General features: G+C 35.7%; 2 protein-coding genes across 2 annotated transcripts; both read left to right on the forward strand.

Moving 5' to 3' along the window:
- Positions 1-10,289: 10,289 nt before the first annotated feature.
- LOC122195841 (DNA-directed RNA polymerase subunit beta') lies at positions 10,290-14,113 on the forward strand. The gene is made up of 2 exons (XM_042898057.2): positions 10,290-10,515; positions 12,709-14,113. The coding sequence occupies exons 1-2, from the start codon at positions 10,290-10,292 to the stop codon at positions 13,965-13,967; spliced, it is 1,485 nt and encodes a 494-aa protein (XP_042753991.2). The 3' UTR covers positions 13,968-14,113.
- Positions 14,069-15,807, forward strand: LOC122195842 (DNA-directed RNA polymerase subunit beta''). The gene is given in 2 exon segments (XM_042898058.2): positions 14,069-14,303; positions 14,306-15,807. Coding segments are annotated over 2 exon segments (1,737 nt in total).
- The last annotated feature ends 5,231 nt before the right edge of the window (positions 15,808-21,038 follow it).

The raw sequence follows: 21,038 nt of genomic DNA on the forward strand, positions 1-21,038 counted from the left end.
TCAATTCCAGCAAGAAAGACAACAACCATTTCATGACTATTTTGCAATTATTTCATAATAATAATGGATGAGTTTGCACATATTTTAAACAAACGCAGAAATGTACATACAATCATTATTGTCATATAGCCAAATATAGATCTAGTCTAAAACAATATAACAACCACAATGAGAGGGAAAAATTTCTTATAACATAAAACATAAATAAACATATAAAATAAGAAATTAGAACCATTTCATCTAAAACATTCTTTATTATACTAGATCAAGAATGATCTCTCCTCCTTATATAAATAAGGAAACATCATTAGCCCATAACTAAGAAGCTAAAAAAACTTTCATTTATAAAGAATATATTAACACATTAACACTTTTATTTATATTTTTCAGATGCTAAAATTGTATCATATCTCAATTTAATATACAAAACAGACAAAATTTTGTAAACCATTGCAATTTCAAACGAATTTTTTGTTGTTTTTTGTTTTTAATGACCAAGTTTCAAATATTATCCATCTTTAAACCTTCATATTGGTAACACGAAGGTTGAGGAAACACATCTGGTAATGGGGATGGTGGAGGCTTCCTTTAGAAGAGAAGATCAACAATAGAGGCAACTAACTTGACTGAAGCACCAAGGAAGAAAGTAGCCAGCTACGAAAGCAAACCAAGAGAATAAGCCAACAAACCACCGAAGGAACTAATAAACACCAGGAGTCGATACAACCAAACTAACTTAAGCACATGAGAATATTGGAGAACCGCCAAATAGAGTAGGAAAGCAACAGAGGAAAAACCAAAATCACCAACACAATAACCACTGCAAAAAATCCACAACTGCAGACACCCCAGCTGAAAAATAGCATAGGGGTAAAATTGTCCAAAACTCCTAAAACATAGCAAAGCACCATTAGAACACGTCCAAACAACAACATGAAGGAGATAGGAGACATATACTTACATAATTAAGACATGGATCCAATAAAACCATGAAAATTATTCAACAATTGACCATATATGGAAATAAACTGAATGATGATCAAATAGAAGCAAATTGTCTCAACCCACAACCCCTCCATCTACTCACCTGCATATGAACAAATTTCAACTCAATTCTGGTATCATATCCCATAATGAAATATGACAACAACAAATTTCAAGTAATACATCCATGTTGAGTTGACTGATTTGACAAAAACAAAAAACATTTAGTGATAAAAAGTGACAGAACCTGTACACATGGTAGGTTGTCATTTATAGTACCCTAACCCTTTTTAATACACAGTCATATAGTTACATAAATTCATACAATCACATACAGACATACATAGTCACATATTAGCATACAACTTGAGGATTATTAGAATTAATTAGAAAGGGTAACTATCTTCTGAGCTTGTAATTAACAATTTACTTTAGTGAGGCTTCAATACTTTAACTAAGATAAAAAAAAAAATAGCTTTTTAAAAGAGTTGTTATTGAATTTGAAAGATAACTCCCCAACAACTAAATTAAAAAAAATGAGGTAATCAAAACAAATAGGTGATAAAAAGCAACATGTGATTAAGTAAAAGCTCCATTTTCAGTGCGTATATGTGTAAGAAATGTACATGCTTCAAAATTATAAAGAAAGGACCCTAGGATAATCATAATTATTCTCTTTGTAGTTATATTCCCGCGTGTAACCTATCAATATTCAAGTGTGTTAAACATCATTGATTGTGACAACTGGAAGATTTTGGGACAAACAAGGCCTAAGGTGTATCTACGTGTTATGAAAAATCACAACATATATGATGCAATAAAATCATTGAAAACCAAGAAGGCGACATTTGTATGATATATATATATATATATATATATATATATATATATATATATATATATATATATATATATATGGTTAGGTTATTTTGTTTTCACTATCTATTGTGTGCATGTATGACTGATTCTGGACCAATCATTTTAGTTATTTTAAGAAAGTAATTAATGCATATTACATGTTGAAGATATAATGAATATTAATTACATCTTCAGCATTTAATATACATTAATTACTTTCTTAAAATAACTAAAATGATTGGTCCAGAATCACTCATACATGCACACAATAGATATTGAAAACATTTGAACCTAACTCTCTCTCTCTCTCTATATATATATATATATATATATATATATATATATATATATATATATATATATGTGTGTGTGTGTGTGTGCTTTGGAAATCATGGTAGTAACAAACCCTAAAAGTCAATAAAATGGACCAAGGATTTCAATTGCATATAGAATGTTTTAAGCTTGAAATGAGAAGCCTCAAAACCGAGAAGTCTCTAGGCCGCGAACCCTCTCAACCTGTCACACCTCCGGACCAGAACGGCGGAAACGTCCGGATGCGGGTGACTTCATTGTGTAGTATCATAACAATTAGATATAAATGAAACATAGCAATCCAAACATCATACATCAATATAACAAACTTACAATGTTTTACATCATGATTATGTTCTCAAATTTTACACAAAAGAGACATTAGTAAGCAATTCCCAAAATACAGCAAAATAATCTTGCGTCCGCGATCCATAACCTGTTTATTGGTTTCCTGAGAATACAAGTCGTTTGAAAAGCGTCAACATAAAATATGTTGGTGAGTTCATAAGCATTTTCGCATAAAACTTCGATGATAGTTTAGAAATCCAGAAAAATCCAACATTTTCTTATCAAAATAGTTGTAAGTCGTGTTTCAAATTGAGTATAGTTGCATGTGTGTCTTAGTTCGTCGTTCTCAAAATCGTATAAAATCATTTCCTATAAATAAAAAAGTAAATGCATAAAGAATCACATTGGAATGCTAATCGTGGTCGGAACAACAAACCAAATGATTTCAGGCGTGAATTTGCTCTCTAATCCTTCATATCTTCGCTCCTATCAGCTTAACGGCCTTTTGGCCACCTTCTAGACCCTCAAAATAGTAAAAGAAGTGTTTCTTGTCGACCAAGGATGGATAAAATTCGTTCTCTCCCTTTATTAATGAAAAATCACAATATATACGTTTTTCTGCCGACATCGTACGTTGGGCGTACATAGCATTACGTTGAGCATAATGTGTAAAAATCGCGTCAAGGCCCATCCATGTACGTTGGGCGTACTACCATTACGCTGGGCGTAATGGGCTTCATTCAACCATATTCTTCATTTTTGCAATCCAACTCCATTTTCCAGCATTTTCGCTTCCTTTTAGCTCTAGCAACAAATTATACATGTAAAATATAAATCAAAGCATTATAAGTACCTTTTAGTGTGTTTTTATGTATATATTTTAATTGTTCAAGTTTTAAATTTATAAATTTGATTTTATCGCAACCGGACTAATAAACACACTAAGTAGTGTACCTAATCATGCAATAATATAGTTGTGGTAAGACCAGGTGTCGAATTAATTTGGAGTTTTTGATTATAGGTTACATTAAACACACAAAAGCAGTAAAGAATGGTTTTATGGAATTAAATCTCAAAGAAATAATGAAACATCAAATCTCGATAAACTGACTAAAGATAAATCTCTTTAGGTACTTTGGTTTAGACAAATTACTTCTTAAAATCATAGATGATTGCTCACATAGAAGTTATTTGTTCTTTGTTCACCGACTCCTAATTTGACTAGTTTCTAGGTCTAGACAACTAATCCTTTGACTTTCAATACTTTTTGTAACAGTGATCACGTGCACTAATTATCCTAAAATTCAGTATTCAGTTCGTATTATGAGAAACTTGAACTACCAACACTAAGATCATGAAGTTAATTACATATAAGTGGTCATCACATGTGGACTTACACATTTTAATAAAAAAAAAATTGTTTAACCCTAGGTTTAGATCAAACGCTAGTCATACAAATTTATAACTCATAAACTCATATGATTCAACCAAATCAAACTAGATTGTTCGTCTAACCTAACAATGCTCAATAATAAACAGATAAGAATGTAACATCAACACATAAGGATCTTTATCAAGCAATCATAATAAATTGAATAATAACAATAAACTTCAAAGCAATTAATTCACTGATTCAAGGATTCATCTAATCATAAACGCAAACCAAAGGGTTTTTACATCCCTAAATCAGAAAGTAAATGCATAAAGAATCACATTGTTACGCTAATTGTGGTCGAAACATCGAACCAAATGATTTCAGGCATGAATTTGCTCTCTAACCCTTCAGATCTCCGCTCCTATCAGCTTAACGGCCTACTAGCCGCCTTCTAAACCCTAAAAATGACATAAGAAGTGTTTCTTGTCGACCAAGGATGGATAGGTTAATGAAAAATCGCAATATATACGTTTTTTCACCGACGTCGTACGTTGGGCGTGCATAGCATTACATTGAGCGTAATGTGTAAAAATTGCGTCAAGACCCAACTGTGTACGATGGACGTACTACCATTACGTTGGGCATAACGAACTTCATTCGACCATATTCTTCATTTTTGCAATCCAACTCCATTTTCTAGATTTTTCGCTTCCTTTTTGCTCTAGCAACAAATTATACCTGTAAAATATAAATTAAGGCATTATAAGTACATTTTAGCTCTAAATAGCATAAAAAACATAGTAAAAAATAATAAGAAAACACCATGAATAAATGTATAAATAGACGTTATCACAAATTCCTCCCTGAGCTGATAGAAGTCGTGTATGCTTTCTGCTGGTAAACTTTTGTACCACGATCGCGCTGCAGCGAATAGAGTAGTCGGGAAGAAAATGCACCAGTATTTTTCATCTAGATAATAAGCATCCGTTGTCCACCTATAGTTTTTGATATGGTCATTTGGATCTCCCGTCCATTCATACTTTTTGATTTCTAGGATATTTGCTCCAACTAGTAGTTGGTATTCACATATACTTCACATCAGGGGTGAGTTGTCTGACCTCGAGACCCGTCCATTTCTAGCGTTTCCATTTGTGTTATTTTCCAATTGCGTGGTTTGTTGCAGATGTGGCATTGATTGTCCTCCTGGTGTGGTTTTTAAAGCATACGTTGGTTGATGTTAAGGAGGCCAATATGTCTGGTAGTGTGTGTACTAGAATGGCGGCGACAATGGCATGTATGGTGGTGTGTTCTGCTTGGTAATTGTTGTATTTGTAACGTGTTGTTGTAACAAAGGTGGTAATGTTTGCAACGTCATGTTGTTGCTTCTAGGGGTTGGTCAGGCAGGTCTCTCAGACATATTTCTCTCGGTCGTGCTCGAACTAATAGCCGTTTCCATTGTGACTGAAATTGTTTGCCTAGCCTTCTTAGTTTTTTCATGTCGTCTGGTTGTTTATCTCTGCCTCAGGTTGCACATCTGGCTGAGTGGTAGGTAGTGTGGGTTGTTGGGATGAGGACGTTATGATGGGCCTTATGGTTGGAGTTGTTATGTTGGCCGATGTAAAGGCAGGGATCAGGTTGATTGGGCTAAAAGGTATATCAGAATGAGGGCGCGAGATTTGATGCTTGTCTTGCATTATTATAGACGAATGGCGCCAATATTGCTACGTGTTATCTTGGTACGTTGATGGCTACCCTGGTATAGGCTTCTTCCAATGAGCACTCTAGATATCATGATGCATAGAACTGACAGAGCTAGGTTAGAAAGCCTTACACCCCGATACTACTCTCCGATGCCTAAGTTAGATGTCATGTTTAGGTCGTATTTTGAGTGAGATTGCTTGAAACTGCTTACCCCTTTTGGAGAGATCGAGCTTCGTCTTATAGTTGAGGCTTTGACCAGTTCATGATCTTTCCTTTCGGGTCTTTCTTTGGTTTGAAGGTCACAGGGGTAAGACCCTTTAATAAAATAAGCTTGCCTTTTTCGTGTTTCCTGGGATGCTGCTTTATAGGTTGTATACAGAGGGTAAGACAATTCCGAATGTACGTGGTCGGTATATCCTGATGGGCTGAATAATGGCCCGCATTTTTTTGTGTGTTACGACCCTTCATCAAATCGATTTCGTTGGTCGGCCAAGCTTTGTGTGGGTTGGTGCCTATACCCTATTAAGGAACCAACTGGATTTTATTGATGACATAAACAACCTTTCTAACGCCTAGCTCCTAGGTATTAGCAAAGAAAATAAAAATAAAATGAAAGGAAGGAAGGAGAGAAAGGAAAATACATGAAAAAGTATTTTGTGTTTTTGAGTTAGAGAGAAATAAAAGAAAATTTAAATATTTTGTTTTTTGCTCTCTAAATTCGTCCAAAGAGCAAGAAAATGATTCTTTCAATTTCTTTTTATTTCTTTCCATTTCATTTCATTGATGAAACTCAAGCACATATTTTTTTTTTTTACTTTTTTCTTACTTCAAACAATTTTATTTCTTTTCCTTCGTTAAAATGAACTTAAGAATAAGGTGCAAGGGTCTCAAAACCATCCTCATTGACAAGGGATACATGACAATTAACTCTATTTTGAATAAAGATAAAGTGATGTTTGTTGTGTAGTAAGCTTCTTTGAAACTTGGTTCCATCAGAAAATTTTCCAAGATACGCCTCTTTGAATCTTTATTTTGGGTTAAAGGAGCATGAGTTTCAGACGACCGTGGAGAAGTAATGGTGGATATTTCGGATATACGAAAGGGATAATGACTTGTAAGGGTAACGAACTTTCGACTTTGTTCACATTTAGTTACTAAACTTTTTTTCGTTATCTATTTGCCACTGAACTATTGAAATTGTTCATATTTTACCCTTATGACCGGTTATTACCGGTCATAAGGGTAAAATGTGAACAATTTCAATAGTTCAATGACAAATAGATAATGAAAAAAAGTTTAGTGACTAAATATGAACAAAATCGAAAGTCCGTTTCCCACTAAAAAAGTTCAATGACTAAATATGAACAAACTTCCTCTTGTATTATGTTTTAGCAAATTATTTATTTTTGTTAAATTCTAGCAACATTTGTTGATAAAGTAATCTACGAAAAACCAAAATTGTAATAAAAAACCAATGGTTTGGTATTTTCCAAAATAAAAAATCAAAATATCCATTCTGATTTTGGTTTTACAAAAAAATTAATCATTCTCACTTATGTGAATTATGACAATTGGTTTGACATGTGGAATTAAAGAACACACAAAGAACACAGTGATTTGGGTGTTTAAGAGATGCATTCGATTATGAAAGGTGTTTACAAAGACAGATATAGATCTAAATCTACATAATTAAGACACACTAACACTCTCAGTGTTACATCTCTCAAGCACACCTCTACATGTGGTATGAACCCACCTTATATAGAGGTGTTTACATCTTTCTCTCTCTCTCTCTCTCTATCTCTCTCTCTCTCTCTCTCTCTCTCTCTTTATCTCTATCTCTATCTCTCATGTCACTAGGCTACTTTACCACATGCAAGTGGGTCTACAAAAGTCAAACCATTAGAAAGTCATACATGGATAACTTTGTATCCAATATTCTCCCTCTCAAAGTTATGAATGGATGATCCGCTTCAAATCTTCCAAACTCGAGCAACTTCACGAATCGAGCCTCAAACGTGACACATGTAGAGATGAACATCAAATCTTCAATTCTTCCATGACTTTTCAATCTGGGTTATAGAATGTGAGACCATACAAACCGAGAATCAAAAGGTAATTAGTATTTCTCATTCTCCAAAAAATTTCCCAAAATTTGAGCATTTATGCACACTCCAAAAGACATCAATAAGTCCAAACCCATCACGAACCGAAATCACTTTCGAATCTATAATCGAATCATTTCATAAACTTCAAATACTCGAGGTCACTTCGGTCTTCAAGTCAGTATAATATGAAAAATTCAACTTTCGAATTTCCATATCTAAATCTCTCATCCTTTTTATAATTGAAAATTGATTATAAAACCAAAAAGGGAATGAGAAAGCGCTCAGTTCGGATTTTTTTTATCCAAAACTCCCCCTTAACACATGACATAAACATTTCGCTTCAATCCAGAAAATCCAAAAATCTTCAATTTTCAGCTTTGTTCACGGACCGCATTTGACAAAATCTTGAATTTAACAATTTCTGCCCAAATTTTTGTCAAAGGCGGTCCGTGAACGAAGCTAAAAATTGAAGATTTTTTGGATTTTCCGGATCGAAGCAAAATGTTTATGCCATGTGTTAAGGTGGAGTTTTGGATAGAAAAATTCTGAATTGAGCCCTTTCTCATTCCCTTTTTGGTTTTATAATCATTTCTCGATTATAAAAAGTGAGAGAGATTTAGATATAGAAATTCGAAAGTTGAATTTTTGTAAAACCAAAATCATATTAGAAATTTTTATGTTTTATTTGGAAAATACCAAACTATTGGTTTTTTATTTCGGTTTCAGTTTTTTGTTTTTTTCATATATTTTTCGGGGTTGTTGTAACATCGGCAATTTTCAAAATAATTTCACTTTTAATATCACAAAATTCTCATAAATAAACGCACAACTCGCTGAGTCCCCTCGTTTCCTCAGAATGTCGCGAAAATCTAACTGAAATCGTTGAGTTGTCTCATCAACTCGCCGAGTTACCCATGTCCAGATGTAACATCCCAAAAACACAGTCTGAAAATTTCATTTAATTTAATAATAAAAACCATAGTCAATAAACCTCATATAAAAATCATAAGCAATGTATCTCAAAATATTATAACAACTGTCAAGTATATCAGAGTATAAACATCCCAGTCTGAACAAATGATGTGTGCACTGTAATCTTTCCGAGCTCCTATTTTGAAAAATGGGTACCTAAAACCAAAACTGAAAACTATAAGCACGAAGCTTAGTGAGTCTCCCCCAAGCTACCATATACCATACACATAATCACATATGCATATACTGGGCCCCGCCCACTGCATCGGGCCCCGCCCGACATCGGACCAAAGTCTGGAATATTTTGGGCACCGCCCACTACATCGGGCCCCTCCCGGCATCGGACCGAAGTCCGGAATGTCTTGGGCCCCGCCCGGCATCAGACCGAAGTCCGGAATAAACTAAACATAGCATAACATATAACATAATCACATATATTGTATCCGGCTTGCCCGACATGCTACACATAACAAAACATGCATGAATCACAAAGACATCAAGCATACATAACTACTTCTCGGGATGGCCCCGACATCGGACCAAAGTCCAGAAAACATAACATATAACATGTAAGCTAAACCACTGCATCGGGCCCCGCCCGGCATCAGACCGAAGTCCGGAACACATAACATATAACATGTAAGCTAAACCACTGCATCGGGCCCCACCCAGTACTACTAACATCTAAGCGGGTCGGCATTGTGGCCTTAGACCCGTTCCTACTGGAAGAGGACTCACTTCACACTGCTGAAGTCCTGCTGACAAAACCATAGTTGTTGGATGACAGATTCTGGATCTGTCAATATCAAAATAACACCCAATTAATAATTGGGTTCCAACTCATAACCATAAGTCCATACTTGGGGTAAAAGACTACTTTACCCCTATCTTAGCTTGACGCAAGCCCAAGGCCCAATCCAAAGGCCCAAAAGTCTAATATTGGACCAAGGCCCAACTATGGCCCATTTATGGCCAAATTTTCCAAATTGGGCCCAATCCTTCATATGGGCCTTACCCTAAAGTCTAACTAATTCTAGTCCATATAATTATTCTTGGATGCCCCAACACAAAGCCCAAGTGAATATTTCTCATTTAGCCCATTAAGGACTTAATCCATTAAGTCATTTACTCTACTAGATAATTGATATGGAGAAATTGGGCTTAATACACAATTCAACCTCAATGGCCCAAAAGTGGGTCCAATAAGTCTAAGACCCAATTACTCACAATTAGGGTTTTCTAAACCCTAATTAGGCTTTCTCACTCAAACATGGCCTAATAGGCCCAAAAATAACTCTTTAAGCCCATTAGGGTTTTGCTAGGTCCATTAGGGTTTTGCTTGAGGGGCACCACCCACTACCACCTCGGGTAGTGGTGGTCAACGGCGGCTCACGGCGGCGGCCACCACCTTACGGTGGTGGTTTTGAGTTTCTTTTTATTATTCATATTGCTAGTTACAATTACAGTGCTTAACTCAAAATAACCACACACACACACTAACTAATCATAACACATGCACATAACCACCCTAGCGGTGGCCGGTGGTGGCTTGCGGTGGCGATGGCTGTTCTTGGGAATTCCGGCTAGACAAAACACACACACACATCACACACTAAATATGGAAATATAGCCCCACACATGTTTCTCATTAATTTGTACAAAAGGCCCAGCCACCCACCTGGTGGCTCACGATGGTCCAACAGCAACATCAACATGGTGTCCAACAGCCTCAACAGCAGCACGACGACGGTGGTAGCGGACTCCAATTAGGTGCAGTCGGAGAAGAACGAGAGGAGGTGAATGATGACGGAGGGCGAAGAATGTCTCGGAAGAAAGAAGAACACAACAGTAGCCTCAGCCTCGGTGGTTCTCCTGTGCACACATCTTCAACAGCAGCGTTGTTGTGGCGTTTAGACGGCAAGGAGCGGTAGCAAAGGGCTATCCCGACTGGTCGGAGCAATGAACGAAGGGGGAGGGGTGAAGGTTGTCTTCACACATGGCGGCTGGACCTTGGCGGTTCCTTGGCTGTACAGCGCACCTTCGGCAGCAACAAAGTGGTGATGCTCGCCGGCGCTCCAACGGTGAGGTAGCAGACAATGGACAACATGGTGATGAAGGCGGCGACTGAGGAAGCTCTTGGTGGTGGCAGCTGCTGAAGTGAAGGGAAGTAGGGTTAGGGTTGCATTCATTCATAAGAAGGAAAGGGTGGGATCGGTTATATCCCGTGACTCAAACATTCAATTCATTTATTCAATAATAGTCCCTCCCCACAATAATTGTTTTCAATTTAAATCCCAACTTACACTTTAACCCTGCCTCCATAAATCTTTTCAACTTTAATCCAATACTTACCATTCAACCCCTCTCTTCATGATTTTATTTCAATTAAATCCAGAATTTACCAAACGCACCCTGACTTCTGAAATCCTTTTCAAATTAACTCTAGAACTTGCACTTTTAACCCCAACTTCTAAAACTGTAACAATTAACCCTCGTGACCAACACATTGCTATATTATTACGGATTTTAGGGTTACTATTAATTTATTAATTTGCTCATTTATTTTATTTAATAAACGGGGTGTTACACCAGACTCATTGGGGAAAACCCTAGTTGACTCGTCGAGTCAGCTCGTTGACTCGGCGATTCCATTCAGTCCATGTGCTCATTCAGACATCTTAAGGCAGATCCATGACCCCAACCTCTAGGTCTAGCTCCTTGAGGCTCAGATGTCACGTAAAGCTGCAAGCTTTACGTCCATGCATGGCACATTTAGCTCATAATGCCAATACAAGTTCCAACAAGGGTTATATGCACATAAGTTTGCCTCTAGCTCAATAAATTTCGGGTCTTTGGGCTCACTAGACCACATACAGTCCAAATTTTAGGTTTCAACCTCAAGACATGCTCAAGTGACTCAATACCACCAAAATGGATGGGAGAAAACCCTACAAACACCCTAACCTAAAATCTCATAAGGAAATTATCAAGTTAGCATCTTTTTACCTCCAACTGAAGCAAACTCCTGAAAAACCTCTAGATCCAAAAGCATCCTCGTGATCCAAGCTTGATGTTCTCTTCTTCTCTTCCAATGTATAACAAAAACACTCAAATCTTAGCCCTCTTTCTCTCCTAGCTCACTATGGCCGATTAAGGTTTCACATAGGGGAGTTGGGTGGCTGGTGAGACAGTAATAAGGACTTAAGGCCCATTTAGTCATTGAACTTTTTTAAAGGGAAACAAACTTTCAATTTTGTTCACTTTTAGTCACTAATTTTTTTTTCATTATCTATTTGCCACTGAACTATTGAAACTGTTCACATTTTACTCTTATGACCGGTAACAACCGGTCATAAGGGTAAATGTGAACAATTTTAATAGTTTAGTGACAAATAGATAATGAAAAAAAGTTTGGTGACCAAATATGAACAAAATTGAAAGTTCGTTATCCTTTCAAATCATTATTCCTATACAAAAATCCGCAAAAGTATGTTTTTCTTTTATTTTTTTTTTAAATCATATTTATTATTTGAAAATACAAATGGCTACTTGAAATTAATGAAAAAAAATCATTTTATTTTGTTTATTAGACGTTAAGCTATGATATTTTCTGGTAAAATGCTCATTTGGTTGTTTGCAATCACAAATCGATGAATGAAACTTTTAAAAGCGTCTAAAATTCAATCTGAAATTTATGTTTATCCGTTCGAATAATTAGAATGCTTAATGCCTAATTCATTACACTAAGTCTCGATTTTTGCATTTTTTGTTTTATTTTATTAACTGGTTATTGGAGTGTGTGGAACAAAACCAACAGATAGATAATAACGAATGGAGCTGATTGTTCTTAATGTTTTTAATGCTTAAAATTTGATGGTCCAATCTATTGCATATAAACATTACACACTGAATCTTTCATTAGAGTATATTGCTGAGTTATTTTCTACTTTTTCTACTTTGTTTTTGGTTGATGTTTTATAACATAAACATTAAAATATTTTTTTTTGTATGTTATTAGCTAAATGACGATTCAAGATAGAATGCTTTATTAAATTGAGAAAATAAAAAAAACAAACATTTCGGATATTCAAATTGATAACGGAATATGAGTTCTTCCTCCTGAGTTGAGACCAATCTATCATATAGATGAGGATAAACTAGTGACCTCGGATATTAATGAAATCTATAGAAGAATTATCTATCGGAATAATACTCTTACAGATCTATTAACAACAAGTATAGCTACGCCAGAAGAATTAATAATATCTCAGGAAAAATTGCTACAAGAAGCCGTGGATGCACTTCTTGATAATGGAATCTGCGGACAACCAATGAGGGATGATCATAATAGAGTTTACAAGTCGCTTTCAGATGTAATTGAAGGCAAAGAAGGAAGAGTTCGCGAGACTCTGCTTGGTAAACGAGTCGATTATTCAGGGCGGTCCGTGATTGTCGTGGGCCCTTCACTTTCATTACATCGATGTGGATTGCCTCGCGAAATAGCAATAGAACTTTTCCAGGCATTTGTAATTCGTGACCTAATTAGAAAACATCTTGCTTCGAACATAGGAGTTGCTAAGAGTCAAATTCGGAAAAAAAAACCGATTGTATGGGAAATACTTCAGGAAATTCTGGATGACCATCCTGTATTGCTGAATAGAGCGCCTACTCTGCATAGATTAGGCATACAGGCATTCCTCCCCGTTTTAGTGGAAGGGCGCGCTATTTGTTTACATCCATTAGTTTGTAAGGGCTTCAATGCAGACTTTGACGGGGATCAAATGGCTGTTCATGTGCCTTTATCTTTGGAGGCTCAAGCAGAGGCGCGTTTACTTATGTTTTCTCATATGAATCTTTTGTCTCCAACTATTGGGGATCCGATTTCGGCACCAACTCAAGATATGCTTAGTGGACTCTATGTCTTAACGAGTGGAAATCGTCGGGGTATTTGTGTAAATAGGTATAATCCATGTAATCGTAGAAACTATCAAAATGAAGATAATAACTATAAGTATACAAAAAAAAAAGAACCCTTTTTTTGTAATCCCTATGATGCAATTGGAGCTTATCGGCAAAAACGAATCAATTTAGGTAGTCCTTTGTGGCTGCGGTGGCGACTAGATCAACGCGTTATTGCTGCAAGAGAAGTTCCCATCGAAATTCACTATGAATCTGTGGGGACCTATTATGAGATTTATGGACACTATCTAATAGTACGAAGTATAAAAAAAGAAATTCTTTATATATATATTCGAACCACTCTTGGTCATATTTCCCTTTATCGAGAAATAGAAGAAGCCATACAGGGGTTTTGGCAGGGCTGTTGTAATTCTATGCTACCAACGGGAATTCGAGTCTCTCCGGGTTAACTAGGACCATAAGTGCAGAATTTCTACGTGAATCAAGATCTAGAAAAGGAAGTTTTCCAATCACTGACTCAAGCCCATTGTAAAATTCTACTCAGCGCAATATGGAGGTACTGATGGCAGAACGGCCCACTCAGGTCTTTCACAATAAAGTGATAGACGGAACTGCCATGAAACGGCTTATTAGTCGATTTATTGATCACTATGGAATAGGATATACATCACATATCCTGGATCAAGTAAAGACTCTGGGTTTCCGACAAGCTACCGCCGCATCCATTTCATTAGGAATTGATGATCTTTTAACAATACCTTCTAAAAGATGGTTAGTTCAAGACGCTGACAACAAAGTTTTATTTTGGAAAAACACCATCATTATGGGAATGTACACGCGGTAGAAAAATTACGTCAATCGATCGAAATATGGTATGCCACAAGTGAATATTTGCGACAAGAAATGAATCCTAATTTTCGGATGACCGATCCTTTTAATCCAGTCCATATAATGTCTTTTTCGGGAGCCAGAGGAAATGCATCTCAGGTACATCAATTAGTAGGTATGAGAGGATTAATGTCGGATCCTCAAGGGCAAATGATTGATTTACCCATTCAAAGCAATTTACGCGAAGGACTGTCTTTAACAGAATACATTATTTCTTGTTACGGAGCCCGTAAAGGGGTTGTGGATACCGCTATCCGAACATCAGATGCAGGATATCTCACGCGCAGACTTGTTGAAGTAGTTCAACACATTGTTGTACGTCGAACAGATTGTGGCACCGTTCGAGGTATTTCTGTAAGTCCTCGAAATGGAATGATGACGGACAGGATTTTTATCCAAACATTAATTGGCCGTGTATTAGCAGATGATATATATATAGGTTCGCGATGTCTTGCTACTAGAAATCAAGATATTGGGGTTGGACTTGTCAGTAGATTCATAACTTTTAGAGCACAACCAATCTCTATTCGAACCCCCTTTACTTGTAGGAGTACATCTTGGATTTGTCAATTATGTTATGGCCGGAGTCCAGCGCATGACGACCTGGTCGAATTGGGAGAAGCTGTAGGTATTATTGCAGGTCAATCTATTGGAGAACCGGGCACTCAATTAACATTAAGAACTTTTCATACCGGCGGAGTATTTACAGGGGGTACTGCAGAACATGTGCGAGCCCCTTCTAATGGAAAAATAAAATTCAACGAGGATTTGGTTCATCCGACACGTACACGTCATGGACATCCTGCTTTTCTATGTTCTAGAGACTTGTATGTAACTATTGAGAGTGAAGATATTATACACAATGTGTGTATTCCGCCCAAAAGTTTTCTTTTAGTTCAAAACGATCAATATGTAGAATCAGAACAAGTGATTGCTGAGATTCGCGCGAGAACCTCCACTTTGAATTTGAAAGAGAAGGTTCGAAAACATATTTATTCTGACTCAGAAGGCGAAATGCACTGGAATACTGATGTGTACCATGCACCTGAATTTACATATGGTAATATTCATCTCTTACCAAAAACAAGTCATTTATGGATATTATTAGGGGAGCCCTGGAGATACAGTCTAAGCCCTTGTTCGATCCACAAGGATCAAGATCAAATGAACGCTTATTCTCTTTCTGTCAAGCCAAGATATATTGCTAACCCCTCAGTAACTAATAATCAAGTGAGACACAAATTTTTTAGTTCGTATTTTTCTGGTAAAAATCAAAAAGGAGATAGGATTCCTGATTATTCAGAACTGAATCGAATGACATGTACGGATCATTCTAATCTCAGATATCCGGCCATTCTCGACGGTAATTCTGATTTATTGGCAAAGAGTTCGAAATTGTAGATATCCGAAATTTCGAATACAGATTCAAATATAAAATCTACTATTAGAAATTTTCGAATACGAGTATAAAATCTACTATTAGAAATTTTCGAATACGAGTTTTAAACACCATTAGGAAAACCTCACAAATGATACACGCATTTTGTTTATTAAATAAGTTCAATTCAATAATAAAATTAAAACAAATATGTACTTATGTGGAGAGAGAATGTTGCTACTTATGAAGCGGAGGTATGGTCAAAAGGCTGCAACTTTTTCTGTCAGATTCATCAGAAAATAAAAGCCATAAAGTCCGGTAAAAAGTTCGTATATTAACAGTTTTATGAAACAACAAGTCCTTATCAAATGGACAGTTTTTTGAAACTATGAATTTCTTTCTCAAAGATTTGGTAGTGTGTACGTTTTTCCTCCTGTTTCATTAGATTCTCATTTAGGATTTTGGTTAATTAGTTTCGGGAGATTTTAGAAAGGTTTAACTTTTAGGCTTTTAAGAAAATTTAAGTTAAAAAAATCATTTAAAAAAGAAAAAACCTTAGAATATCTATTATCTTTCGATGCTAAAAAACGGTCATTAGCTAAATAACATTCTTGGCATGTTGTCACATAGGATTTTTCAGTTTTTTTTATGATACATAGGCTTAGCATGTTTTGCATAAAAATATAGGGAGTGGAAGTGTGACAGTTTAATAAGTTTAATTTTGAAGAAAAAAAATTAAAATATATAAAAAAATACAAATTAACCAATCACAACACATCTTCATATTTTTTCTCTCTCATCTCTCTTCTCGCCACACACATAACACCCCTTTCTTAGCACCTTCCTTAGCATAAGGTAGGGCCACACACATAACACCTCTTTCTTAGCACCTTCCTTAGCATAAGGTAGGGAGTGATATAACATTTTTAATATTTCTTTTGACACCTCTTCCGTTAACACCTCCACTCCTTTTAGCCTTATATTATTTTGTGTACAATAAAACCATTTTATTTGTTATCATGCCTAAAATAATGTTTTGTATATGGTAAACCCTTAAAAACCGGTCATCTAGCATTTGTGACTTTAGGAAAAACGAATCTATTATCCTCTTATGCCCAAAAAAACTATTATGTTATTTTTTTTGTACAATAAAATCATTTTATTTTATGATTTTGTACGATAAAACTCTTTTATGTTCTAATTTTATATAATAATTAATTATCTTCCCTTTTAAACCACATATTTTTCTTTTGAGAAAATATAATTGGTAAAAGTTTCATTAATTCCACTCATAAAAAAATTACAGATTATAAATAATACAAACTAACCATGATGTGTTTATTTATAAGCACTGGTTTTAATATTTATAAAACATATCCAATCTAAACCAATTAAAACACAATAGACAGTATACCTAGTCGTGTGATAGTAAGTAAATATAAGAAGGGTGTCAGTGAATTAATATTATTTTAACTAAAAACTATTGCTACTGATTAAACTAGAAAATAACTGTAAATTCAGGGTTTTAATCTGATTTTGCAAGTTCAGAAAAAACTTAAATTAACCAATTCAACTAACAATTAACTATGATTACTTTAACTAAAGTGAGGAAATATAAAACGACTTTAAGTCAAGATTAAAGAGTACTTTTGTTTAGCTTTGAATCACCTTTACCAAAGGTTGATTTATAATGCAATGGATTATTTATGTTGGTTACCAAATTATGAAGGCACTAGTAATCTTATTCTCGCTTCCTAGGGTTTATCAATTTATGAACTACTATTACAATGATCATACAACAAGTGGACACCAAATTGTTTTTAAAGATTATTTGGGCTATGAATGACAAGATCTAGTGATTTTCTTATCTATGATCAAGACAATAAATCAAACACATAATATGATTATTAATGATCTCTAACATAATTTAAGTTGCTAACTATTACTACCTAACCCTAGGATATGTTTAAAGATGAAAAAATAAAGGGAAACGAAAACTAAACCACGAGTTGCCTCCGCTCTACGTTGTTGCGGCTGGGAATGAGATCTCCTTGTTCATCTTCATCCCAAGTCGTTTTCGTTTATAAGTAACTACTCTCCTTTTGTAAGCCTTTTTAGTATTCTCCTTAGGGGTGAGCAAAGGCGGGTATCCGCCTAAATTTGAAGGAACCGAAACCAGAACCGACGATTCCTAAAATGTTGGAACTGGTAGTACCGGTTCTAAATATTTTGGAACCGGAACCGCCGGTTCCGGTTCCGATTTCGGGTATCCATTCTCAACTCTTAAAACAAGATTTTGTTATTATAAAATTCAAACTTTTAAAAAAATTAAATAAATTAAGAGACACCCAGTTGAGCATTGAGCGTTCATTGCCATAGCATCTTCATTTTAGACTTTGCATAATGAATTTATGTTCGTAGAAGATGGTGACTATCCCTTTATATAGAAAAAGACTCACCCTCCCATTCTTTACATATTGTCGATGTGGGATAGATTCAACCTTCAATACTATAATACCTAATTTCTCTTTTCAATTGATTTTAGATATAATTAAACATATCATATTTATCATGGTTTTACTTAACAAGATACTAGTTTTTAATACTTTACAAGAAAATAGTGGAATACAAGTAAAAAATGAGTACAATACATAATTTCATTTAAATTCACTTTAACAAACATATCTAAATCACACAGAAGATTTAACACCATTAATGCTTCGAAGGACATGAACATTATATGTAGACTTTGATAAAGAAAAAAAATAATTAAATATTTGATTCCTTACACATTCACACGCTGTAGAACTAATTTGTGTGAAGAATATGTGACTATTGATCTGGAACAAAAGTTTGTTTATGAACAATTCAAATATCACTTGCAATTAATATAAACATACAGTGTCACATCAGGGGAGGGGGAGGGGTGCACAAACACTATTACACACACATATAAGGGGGTGCACAATGGATAGCGGTTCCAAAAAATTAAGAACTGGAACCGCAACTGCTTAAGGCGTTTCCAAGATTTTAGGAACCGGAACTGGAACCGTTTAGGCCGGTTTCCGTTCCAAAACGGGTCATTCCAAGGCAGTTCCAGTTTCGTAAGCGGGTACTCTATTTTGGTGCTCACCCATAATTCTCTCTCTTCTTCGAGTTGTTGCTTTCTTCGTGTTTGCGTTTGACTCCATGACTCATTCCAGCTACACCCACCCCCTCTTCTTTTTTGGGCTCCTTCATATCTTCATCTTTCTTGTCAAGCATTGAATCTTTGCTCTTATTCAATTCTTCTTCGTCATTAGACTCTTGGTCTTCACTTATCTCTTCAAAATCGTAACTTGGTTTGGTGTATGTGAATACTTGGCACTCCAAAATGATTGTAATTATAGCACGAGGCTTCATAAACCTCACCTCTTCTTGTGGCTTAGGCTTGTCCCAAGTTAGTAATCTTCTTCCATTATTCTTTCTAACTTTAGAAACTCATTAGAACCATCATCTCCTTCCTCTTCTTGGACCACATTATCATACTGACACATCTCTTCATCTACCCCATCCATGAAAATATTGCATATTCGCTTAATTATGAATGGTTATCGACTTTATTAACTCCAAAAGTAATATCTTCTTCCTCTTTCATGTCGAGTACCACAAAATCAAGTGGAAAAATACATTTTCCAAAATTTACCAATAGGTCTTCTATGATCCCATGAGGATAAGTGACAGATTGATTCGCCATATAGATGGTCATTCTTGTCATCTTCAACTCCGGTAGATTAAGTTTCTTGAAAAAAAGAAAATGGAATCAAATTTATACTAGCTCCCAAGTCAACTAGTGCATGTGTCATTGTCAAATTGCCAAACTCACAAGGCAATATCAATCGGACAAGATCTCCCATTTTTGTTGGAAGCTCTTGCATTATTACAGCTGGAAATTGTTCATTAAGAATCACTTTAGAAGCTTTCTCCAATTCTTTGCGATTATTAATGAGATCTTTAATCAACTCCAAGTACTTTAGTATTTAGGCTATGGATTCAATAAATGACATGTTATCGAAATCCCCTTTATTTGTTCTATAAATCTCTTATGCTCCTGTTCCAATTGAACTTGATTTTCCCGAGCGGGATATGGCAGAAGTGGCTTATACGACTTGATAAATGGCGATTCGGAGTTATGATGGGCTATCCGCGCCGCAGTGATATGATCACCATGCCACGGAAATTGGGCACTTACAATTTCCTATTTTTTGGCTTTGCTTTCAGCTACATATTGTTAGGTGCAACAATATTTTTTAATAATACTAAAGGCTCAGATTTTTCACCTCCTACAGTGGTAACAACAAAGAACATGAGATCTCAGGTTTTTCTAAGTATTAGTTGGAAGTGTGCCCGATAATCGCTCGTGAAAAATCTTTGATAGTTTCCCGACTTGCTTCTCGATATTTAAAATGGAAGACTGTTGAGTTCTGAGTGTGGCATCTGTTCCATCATGTCTCTTTTCAGAAGCCACCACGAATCTAACTAGCATCGCCTCAAATTCGGTGTTCTTTTCAGGAGTACGTTGCTCTTTTTGGTAATATCCCCAACCTTATTTTCGATACTTTCTTCCTTCTCTCTCTTGTAGTATTCATAAGGCTTCCACTCTTTCTTCAACTTTCTCCAATCTTAATCGAATATGTCACCACGCAAGTAACAAACTTGTGCCTTTTTATTCCTATTGTCGTCCAAGTCGTAATCTTTAGTCGAGTGTGATCTGTTACAATTGTCACACCCGACTGGGATTACATGTACCGATTAAATTCGATCCATATTATCTAGTTTTGCATTGATCGCCGTCAACCCTTTTAATGCCCCATGACCTTCCACATGTAACATCCTCCCTAGGATTGTGATACTCTCGAGAATGTTTGGCGAGTTCTTCATTCAATTCCTTGTTAGTGGTTGGATTCTTCTTTGTTAGAGGTCCTTATGAATCTAGAAGTTGCCTCGTGTACATGTTGATTCCATTGTAAAAGGTTGAGATCTCTTGTTGCACATTCAGATCGTGTCGAGGGCAATTTCATAACATTCATTTGTATCTCTCCAATTCTTCGTATAGAGACTCCCCATATTGTTGTTGGAAAAATTAAATGTTCTTTTTCAGCTTGGCAATCTTCGAAGGAGGGCTCACTTGTTGAATAAATTGCTCTCTAAGATTGGACCAAGTATTGATTATTTCTGGTGGAAGTGACTTCAACCAATCTTTAGTTGCACCCTT

The sequence above is a fragment of the Lactuca sativa genome, chromosome 9 (genome assembly GCF_002870075.4).
Source record: "Lactuca sativa cultivar Salinas chromosome 9, Lsat_Salinas_v11, whole genome shotgun sequence".
Lineage (NCBI taxonomy): Eukaryota > Viridiplantae > Streptophyta > Magnoliopsida > Asterales > Asteraceae > Lactuca > Lactuca sativa.